Source organism: Plectropomus leopardus, chromosome 3 (assembly GCF_008729295.1).
Source record: "Plectropomus leopardus isolate mb chromosome 3, YSFRI_Pleo_2.0, whole genome shotgun sequence".
Lineage (NCBI taxonomy): Eukaryota > Metazoa > Chordata > Actinopteri > Perciformes > Serranidae > Plectropomus > Plectropomus leopardus.
Genome location: NC_056465.1, coordinates 1,348,167 through 1,358,563, shown reverse-complemented (window position 1 = coordinate 1,358,563; position 10,397 = coordinate 1,348,167). Strand labels below are relative to the sequence as shown.

The following is a 10,397-nucleotide window of genomic DNA, read 5'->3' as shown; positions in this document are numbered from 1 at the left end:
TGATTCCAGATGCTGAGGAGCATTTTTTGGATTCATTGTAGGCCTTATCTACCTTTTTGTAAGGTGGTGACCCCTAGTGGGCTTAGTAATTATGATGCAAGCAAAGGAGGAAGTTAAGCAATGTAGTTTGCCAAAAGCCTCATTTGGTGACAGTTTGATACGCCACCGATTGGCCGGACGGCACCTGGCATGACAGAATGATATGCAGATGGGTGGCATCAGTTGATAACGCAGCTGGATGGAACCTGTTGGCCATGCCTTTAAAATTTTCACAACATTTGTTTTAATTTGCAGGTTTGGAGTTTCACCACAGAGCTGGCTTTCTTTGTTTCAAAATTTTTTTGTGTGAAAGCTGTAACAAATGAGATTGTCGGTCGCAGTGAGCCTGCAGAGCGTCACCTTTATGACCTCGCAATAAATTTCGTGATGACAGTGTCAAGTCTAACTAGCTGATTGGCTGCTGGTCAAAGGTTTATTATTTTAATGATGCTATTACTTCCTTAAAATTGAGCCAATAAAGTCATATTTTTGGTAATACATCTATTGATAATATGTTTGGCTGGTTACATGAACACTTTTGTCAGAAAACCAACAACATAATTTCTTGATGTTAAATTCAGACAAAACTGAAGTTATAGTTCTTGGCCCCAAACACCTCAGAAACTCCTTTTCCAAGGACATAATTTCTCTAGATGGCATTACCCTGGCCTCCAGCACAACTGTAAAGAACCTTGGCGTTTCATTCGATCAAGATCTATCTTTTGCCTCCCATATAAAAACAAACTTCTAGTAAAGTCCAGAATTGAATTTAAAATCCTCCTCCTTACCTACAAAGCTTTAAATGGTCAGGCTCCATCCTATCTCTCACAGCTCATAGTTCCTTACCAACCCTCAAGACCACTGTGCTCTGAAAACGCAGGGTTACCTGTGGTTCCCAAATGTAGGATGGGAGCCAGAGCCTTCAGTTACCATACTCCCCTTTTTTGAAACCATCTTCCGGTCAGGGAGGCAGACACCGCTTCCACTTTTAAGGGTAGACATAAGACCTTACTCTTTGATAAAGCTTATAATTAGGGCTGGCTCAGGTTGCCTGGACCAGCCCCTAGTTAGGCTGACATAGGTTTAATCTGCCATGGGACTTTCTATGATACACTGAGCTCCTTTTTCTTTCTCTTGCTCCCTCCATCTGCAAATGCTCATGTCTGTTTACTGCATTACGGTAACTCCATTGCCTCTCCAGAGCATTCCTGCTCCCTTGTTTCCTAGTTTTCCCGGACCATTGCTGTTATCTTGGCTGCGCCTGATCGCAGGGGATAGCTGTGCTGGTGCTGTGACCCTGCCTTTGGTCGTGCTGCTGCCGTGGCTGCACTAATACTATATACCCGCGGCTCGCCCTGATCATGGTCTTGGTTTTGCCGTTGCTGTGGTTCTGTCTGAAGCTATGACTGTGTTGTGGGTCCTGGTTGCACTAATGCCATGATCCTGCTTGATGCGACCTTCTACTGCCATTATTATGAGTCACGCCTCCATCAACACTCACAATATTTGCACATGACATAACATGCTATCTTAGAGTGCATTTAGTAATTTTACAACTATCATTATTGTAATATGACATGCGTTTGTTACCATTATTGCTGTGCATCTCTCCCTCTCTCTTCCCCTCTCTTTTTTTCTTTCCTTTTTAATTCAACTGTTATTTACGACATCTATTACACGTCTGTCCGTCCTGGAAGAGGGATCCCTCATCATCTTCTGCCGCTCTTCTTGAGGTTTCTTCGATTTTTTTTTGTCTCCCCAGTTTCAGGGGTTGTCGATGGATGTCATATGATGTAATGTCATCTGAGGAAAACTGTGTTTTGTGATACTTGACTTTATAAATAAAATTGACTTGACTTGACTTGTTTAGTGTTATTGTGTTGGCCTGCTCTATTAGAATACTGTAGATGTTTCACATAATGTAAATTTGGCAAATATGTCCCAACTCACAGGTATCAATCTACATATCTACAATTAAATTTGGAATAGATACTGAGCAGTTTTCTAACCGCTTAAGAACTCCTTGTGGTCACCTTACATAGTAGTTCACTTTGATGATTTGGTACAGTTGGTGTTCACACTAGACATAAGTGGAATAGGACATGGATTGGCAGACTGTGCTCTGGTATGATACAAAGTGTTCACACTATCAAAATGAACCGGACTTAGGGGTCAAGTGTACCTGCATCTGGGTCCCTGATGTGAAAGCCCCCTGAGTCTTTACCTACAGAGAGAAGTAAGTGACAGCTGTCTCAAACTGATGTTTCTAATGCAGGTGCAAGCACATTGAGTAGACCCATGTTATACCCACTTCAGCTGTTTGAAAGGGGTGTAACACATCGCTCCAAAATCACCTATACTGACATCTGTTCACTTAGACCAAAGCATATGATTAATTTATGTCATTCTCATAACACTGAGCCCTTTATGGAGCTATCTACATTCAGTTTTTGCTCTCTTTTATCCAAGTTCTCTCTTCAATTTCTCACCTGTCAACATTTGTCAATACAGGGTTTTAACAATGATTATTCATAAGCTGGGGAATATTACAACAGCATAGACACAGTGCACTGCATTAAACTGCATTACATTAACCTGTAATTTTTGTTGAATCAGAATGAAATCCTCCATCCAGAGTTATCAATCAAAGCCCACTGTCATACACTGAAAAGTCTACACAGCCCAACATACATTAAATTATCAGCAAAACACTGATTATAGAGCAAATATTATTTAAAATCCAGTCCACTGACCAGATTTGATTTAACTGCCAAAGGACAAGGAGTTGAAAACCCCATATCCATCTTGTTTGTGAGTTTGTTCTTTATACTTCCTAATAAGCATTGTTCTACACCATATGACTGCAGGGGGGACTTAAATAGACTTTGGATTGGAATAATATTTGCTTAGTATGCAGTTAATTTAGACCAGGAATGAGTTTTCAACATGCTGTCTGCTGAGTTTCAGTCATGTTTTTGTTAAACCATAACAGTTACTGGTCCTTTGAGGCTCATCAAACTCCTTCATTTATGTTACGTCAGCTAATGAAGCACTGTTATGGCATCCACGAGAATGCCTCACCACCTGCTGTTAACCTTGAGTAATGCTCTTTCAAGAGCACATCCTGGTTGTTTACATGGTGCTGCAACATCATGGGAGAGCACACAATGAGCTGGTGACATTTATGAAGCGTAATGCTTTCAGTGACAGACACACCATGGGAGCATTGTTGACTAAGCCACAGGTACGCTTGCTATGCAGACAGCAGATTGTTTGTAGCGCTGCTGGCTTTGTCCTGTCGCTGTGAGCACTGTGACAGTAATATGCTGCAGCTCATGGGAACCTACTACTGACAGACTGTGGCTTTGTGGAACAACTCAGGAATCTCAAACATGCAGCTCACCTGAGCAGCACCGCCAGACACAAAAGACATGCCAGAATATGATAAAGTCAACTGTCAACTTTCAGGCCTCCACCATTCCATGTTCATAAGAGATGGTAACACAACAAACATGTTTATCTCATACTGATTTTGGGGGCGCAGTCAAAGGCTCTCAACTAAGGCCTCACTCAGAGGTTCTGTTTCCATTGCACACTACAGTGGCAACATGGAGCATATTGACTCATATGGTCTTAACACATGCTAGAGGAATAATATTGTCTCAGCAGACTTCAAAGACAAGAAATAGAGTCCAGTTTCAGAGGCCTTGCTGTAGGTGAGGCAAAGAGAGAGCATGGATGTAGGGAGTGAGGGAAAGAACAATAACTTTATCAATAGAAGAATTGAACAGATATATGATGTACTGTATAAATATACACTCTTGCACACTGGCATTTGGTTTGTTTGTTTGTTCTCTGTACATACTGTACATATCTTTATTATTATTAATAATAAAGATATTATGCTATCTGGTAGCATTTCGTAACTCTGCAAATGGTTTTGTGCAGCCATGTTCACAGCTGACACCGCCTGGTAGTGTATCATACAGCCCCAAAAGCAATGGTATTTGACAACGTCAGAATGGGAATGGGCTAGGATAGGTATGCAGTTTTCAATAACCCCTGCATCTGTTCAGTAAGAAATTATGCTCCATAGGGTCAAATGAAGCACAATGATTAAAAGACCAGAATGCATCATCATCTGGAATATTACCGTTAAATTTGGGAAAAATCCTCAGACTGCAGGATTTGAAGGCAGGGAAGAGGACAAGAAGGGAAAGAAACATAGACGTTGAGTCAAGAGAGAAAGACAGTGACTACTGTGAGATGGGGGTCTCTGCCTGATTATTTCCTGGAACATTAAACATGTAAGGAATGTCTCTCTGAATGGGGCCTCTGCAAAAGTGTGTGTAAGGAAAAATATGTGTGTGTTTGTATTTGTGTCTATACTGTAAATGGCCAGTAGGAGCTTCAGATCAGCAGTGACTTTATTAAACAAACCTGATGGTTGGAATTTGTTTTCTGTGGCCCCTCTCTCCCCACTCCACCTGCTGTCTGGGTATGTTGTGAGAAAACACACACATACACACACACACACACACACACACACACGCACGCACACACATGGAATACATGCATGTTAGACTTGAAATAATAACTTGAAGAGGTCTTTGTGATGACATATGAAGACCAAAAGTTTTTTGTAAGATAAACATACAATGTCCTGAATTTCAGTGATTAGAGAGTGAGTGTATGATGATTATAAACTTATAAATTTAAATTCAGCACTGAAAAAGTGTGACCTGGTTTTGTCTTTGAATTTAATGAAAGCAGACAGCCATTTAGATTTTAAGCTAATCTATTACATTTTAAAACATGTACTTATGTGCTATTATTATTAGGGCCCGAGCACCGAAGAGTGTGAGGACCCGATTGAAACTGAAGGAATTCTTCTTCTTTTTCTATTTTTTTTTTACCCATTTTTGAGGGCCTTAATATACTTAAAAAGTCACCAAATTTTGCACAGACATCAGGGGCCTCATGTACAAAGACTTGCGTGGATTTCCTACTGAAACATGGTGTACGCTCAAATCCAGAAAACGTCATACGCACAAAAAAATCCTGATGCATGAATCTGGGCGCACGCATGAATCCAAGCACATTCCCTTTGTACATCCCAATCAGCGTGGAATTGAGCGCACATGTTGGAGTACCCGACCACTCCCTGTCCACGCCCCCATTTAAATACGCAAATCATATTTAAATAAGCCCTGCACCTGAGATTCCCCTCTCTGCACGATCAGAAAATAAGAAACAAAAGATGAGTAAGACGGGATTTTAAGCTTCTATTCATTAAGTTTATACACTTACACGGATCACACACTATTGTTGCAAATTAGTGCAGAAGTGCGCCGGGGAGAAGGTGAGGCAGATAAGTCTTTACGCACGGGGTTATTAACATGAGTACGTTGCGCACAGTGACAAATAGGGGCTTGTTAGAAAGATCTGAAACTGTAGTTTAACCAGCAAAACACAGCAAGTCACTAACTCTAACCGCTGTAATGATGCGGTGAAGACGGGATATGATTTGGGGGCGCACATGCTCAATGCGCATCACAGGGACTAATATTAGGACAATTACACGACAAATTTATTTACCAAGAAGCCACCCATCGCGCACAGTGCCAGCTTGTAGTCTGTTCCCAACCATGCTGTTACTCAGAATGCGTGAATCGTGCGTTGAACCAGGCCACCTCGCCACAATGTTGGTTAACTGCATTTGCGCATCACATATGATCTGTACATTGATGGAATGAAAGTGTTTCCTGTTCACGTATACAAATTCATCATGTGACAGCGCTTTTATAGCAATGTGTGTGCAGTCGATAGCTCCGATTACATTAGGAAAACCGGCTCTCGCTGCAAATTGCGCTTTAATGTTGACCTGTTCAGCTGCATGGTATGGGAATTTGATATATCTGGCTGACATGCGGATAATTCCGTCCCATACGGCTGGCATGGCTCGGCTGAGGGTCGACTGGCACAGTCCCGATCGGTCGGCCAGCTCCCTCTGGAATGCCCCGGTTGCCAGGAACCCCAGTGTGGTCAGCACCTGTATGGGCACAGGCAGCGCATGGCTCCTGGCTGTGTTGCGCTCCAAGGCTGGCCGCAGCTCTGCGCACAGTTCCACGAGGATTGCCCTCGGGAGCCTAAAGCGGCTGATGAGCCAGTCGTCATCGTGTGCCAGTACATCGTCTCTGTCTCGAAACACACGCTCTCTTCTAATTGCACCATTTGCAATGTCCTCTTATGCTGCTAAAGCTGCCATTGTTTTCAGCGGTACTTTTTGCACCACTTTGCGCATGCTTTTATATCCACTCATGTAATTGGAGACACGTATGTTTGTGTGTGTGTGTGTTAATTGTTCACTGGTGTTAATTGTTCATGTGTCTCTGATGTGCACATCATTAAGTCATCATTCAGAGGACGGATTGGTTACACGTGTTTATTTTATGTTTCCCAGGATCACCTCTGAGTGTCGCCAAAGTATCAACGGCTGTAGAAACGTGCGTACGCCAGCTATGAAGTTGGCGTGAGGCACGGCACATTTCCACGGTCATTTCACTCTTGATACATCTGAACTTTGCCGTGAGAAAGAGCGTACGCCACGTTTTTGTGCGTACGCACCCTTTGTACATGAGGCCCCAGGACTGGCAAAAAATGAGATATTTTATCGGTGATCTGTATGCGCTTAAAAAAATGCCTCAAGACCGCCACCTAACAGACTTTAATAAAGGAGCTCCTCCGGTCCATTTCATGTAGACATACAAAAATTGGGTGGTGTATTGAGCATCACAAGACAAACAAAAAAGTCAGTTGGAGCCATACTCTAAACCCAACAGGAAGTCTGCCATTTTAAGTTGAAAAATGATTTGTTGCAAATTTTTGCTATTTTTCAGATACAGCTTCTCCTACAGCTTTTGCTGGATTGACTGTAAAATTTGTAAATCCTGTCTTCAGGTGGGGACCAACCTAGTTTGCGACCCATTTGAGTTTTCGTTTAACAATGCGGAAGTTATAAGACCAAGAAGTTACGTTTCGCCATGAAACAGGAAGTAGTTTTTAACTCAGTTGTACATAATCCAATCTGCATCAAACTTCACTTGTTTGATGAGAAACACCTTCATGATGCATAGAAAAAAACCTTTTTACTATTCATCAACTATTGTTGCCATGGTAATCCACTACTCGCCATAAAACAGGAAGCAATTTTGAGGGGCAAGGCATGCACGAAAACTCAACAATTGGACACAGACATCTAAAGTACTAAATTGTCATATGTCATATGATATTTTTGCATTCATGTGCCAAAATGGCTCGAGCACCCCCTAGAAAATTTCAGCGAAGCAGCCCCGGACCGTTTAAAATAGAGCTACGAAACGTGGGAAATATATCTATAAGCCCAAGACTTACAAAAAAGCCTCTTAGAGCCATGCTCTAAACCCAACAGGAAGTCCACAATCTTCATTTAAATTTTCATATTTTTTGTAATTTTAGCCTCTGTCTCAAAACGGACTAGTCCTACAGATTTCATCTGATCGACTTCACATCCGGAGACCCGTATTTCCTAAAGTTGGTGATGTTATATTGCGACCAGTTTTTTTATTTCATCAAACACTGTTTGCATTCTTCACCATTTAACAGGAAGTTGTGTTTGAGGGGCTAAGGATCCATAAAAGTTCACGAAACGTGACATACACATCAAAAGTCCTGAAATGTGATTTTTGATATGCTTTTCTTTGCTTTGATGTGTCTAGATGCCTCTGGAGCACCACCTAGAAAATTTAAACGAAGCAGCCCCTGCAGGTTGTTTAACCTAGAGATACAAAACTTGGGAAACGTGTCAGCCTTCCACAATCACACAGGCTAGCTACTGTACTTCCCTGTTTCACACCTCTGGCAGCTGCAGCTTTGACTCTACCTCACACCCACACAGCGAGAGAGAGAGAGAGAGAGAGAGAGAGTGTCAGAGAGAGACAGAGTCAGAGTGTGCTCTTACTCCATTGTTAAACTACTCTCAGCACTCGAAGACATTGTGACAGAGAGCGTTGCAGAATACTGGACAGTGGTGCAGTCAGTCAAAGTGTTTTTAGGGTAAGCAACATTTAAATACATATTGTTATGCTAAACAACAATGGCCTCATGTTTCTGCAAACGAACAAGGTGACCTCAGGTTCCAGGGTACAGGAGGAGAGCACTACAAACCAGCTGACTTTATTGCATTTAGCAATTTTTCAGAACCCTCTTAGCGGCGCAATATTAAAGCAGCAACAAGAGACAAATTTAGGGATTTATTTAGATCATCAGGAAAAAGGAGAAATATACTGTCATTTTTTCCCATGTTTGTTGCTGTGAGTAAGCCCACAACAGTGCTGTAAGTGGCAGATCACAACACAGACACAAAGTTTGATAGCTCGTCAGGAAAGGACTTTAATAATGCTTCAAAGTTAGGGTTACTTTGGGCAAGGAAAAGCCATTTCACAGGGGTCCCTTGACCTCTGACCTCTAGGTATCCACTGAAAATGGGTTCTATGGGTACTCATGAGTCTTTCCTTTACAGATATGCCCACTTTATACTAGTCCCATCCAGTTTGGGGCAAAAACCATGCAGTTTTTTGCATGCAGTATACATTTTTCGCATATTGTATTTGAATATTTCTGCATATTGGGATCCCTAAAGTCTTGAAATTGCTCCCACCTTCCAGCTGAGCACACAGGTGCAGCTAATCGGACTGATGTCAGCGGGCAACTGCATCAACAAAGACAGCAAAGCACTATTTTGGAGTGTGTGAATCTCCACAGAGCTGTGGATGAAAGTAAATGAAAGCAGTCATCTACAGCACTACTAAATGGGTGGCAGCTGGCTGCAGTGCGGTCAAAGTCGTGGAAGACTCGGGTCTAAGTGATGTCCTTGGGTTGGCATGTTATATGGAAGAATAGCTTCACAAATACAGGAGCTGTATGAATCAGAGAAAGCTACTAAACTGGATCTCCTGAAAAGTGACAATGCTGTAAATGGATTCCCAGTCAGGACACTCTGGTAAGAACTGCTCTACCTTCGTCAATATGGACTTCAAAACTGTTTTGTCAGGTAAAAATAATAGAATTGTAATCATGCAATAAAAAATGCAATTAACTATTGAAATCCAGCAATTAATTGTGATTTTAAAAAATAAATAATTTTTTGTTGTTATTTTTTGCAGTGATTTGTTTTTATTAACAACAGCTCACATTATTGTACAATTACATTTCCAAAAATATATCAGTTTCCATTTGTGCATTTGAAAAGGAAAAGATACATAAGGGTACCTATCAAACAGAAGTGGTAATAAAAATAAATAAATTATATATATATATATATATATATATATATATATATATATATATATATATATAAAGGGGGGGGGGGGGCACAGAGCATAATGAAACATAGACATAGATAGCAAAACAAACACTCAAAAAGAAAAAGGAAACTAACTTAACAGACATTTAAAGGTGCAGACACATTTGTATAAACACAAATGGATCAGAAATGATCACAGTTGAGAAAAGAAAAAAAAGAAAAAAAAAACCAAAAACCTGAAATTGTACAGCATCAGCCCCACCCATTCCGCCCACCCCCCTACCCTTGTATGGTTCCCATATTCTGACATTTTTGTAGCTATGCAGTCTGTAGACACATCCATGCATACACGTTCAACCAACCTCAGAGAGTCCCGTTTAGGCTGGCTGGATAGTCTTAAAATGTATAAGAAGGCCCTCCGCCATGCCAGAGTAAACTATTACTCATCATTAATTGAGGAAAACAAAAACAATCCCAGGTTTCTTTTCAACACTGTAGCCAGGCTGACTCAGAGTCACAGCTCTATAGAGCCTTGTATTCCTTCAGCCCTAAGCAGTGACGACTTTATGACTTTCTTTAATGATAAAATTATAACTATTCGAGATAAAATCCATCACCTCTTGTCCTTAACTGACCTGACCCCGGACTCAGGTAGCTTGGATATGGCAGCAAGGCCTGGAATTTATTTGGACCATTTTTCCGCCATTGACCTTCACCGGCTCTCTACTTTGATTTTTGCATCTAAGCCATCAACATGCCTGCTAGATCCCATCCCAACTAGGCTACTGAAGGAAGCTTTACCCTTTACCCTAGACAATTCTTTATTAAATATAATCAATGTGTCTTTATTACCAGGCTATGTACCACAGTCCTTTAAAGTAGCTGTCATTAAACCTCTTCTAAAGAAGCCCACTCTCGATCCTGAGTTTTTAGCGAACTATAGACCGATATCTAAACTCCCCTTTATTTCTAAAATCCTTGAGAAAGTGGTTGCTCATCAGCTCTGTGACTTTCT

General features: G+C 41.3%; 1 protein-coding gene across 1 annotated transcript in view; it reads left to right on the top strand.

Moving 5' to 3' along the window:
• The first annotated feature begins 5,966 nt into the window (after positions 1-5,966).
• Positions 5,967-10,397, top strand: part of LOC121962526 — a 54,163-nt gene continuing 49,732 nt past the window's right edge. Inside the window, exon 1 of the mRNA XM_042512793.1 lies at positions 5,967-6,225. Coding sequence (XP_042368727.1) covers positions 5,967-6,225 — 259 coding nt within the window. The remainder of the gene's footprint in view (positions 6,226-10,397) is intronic.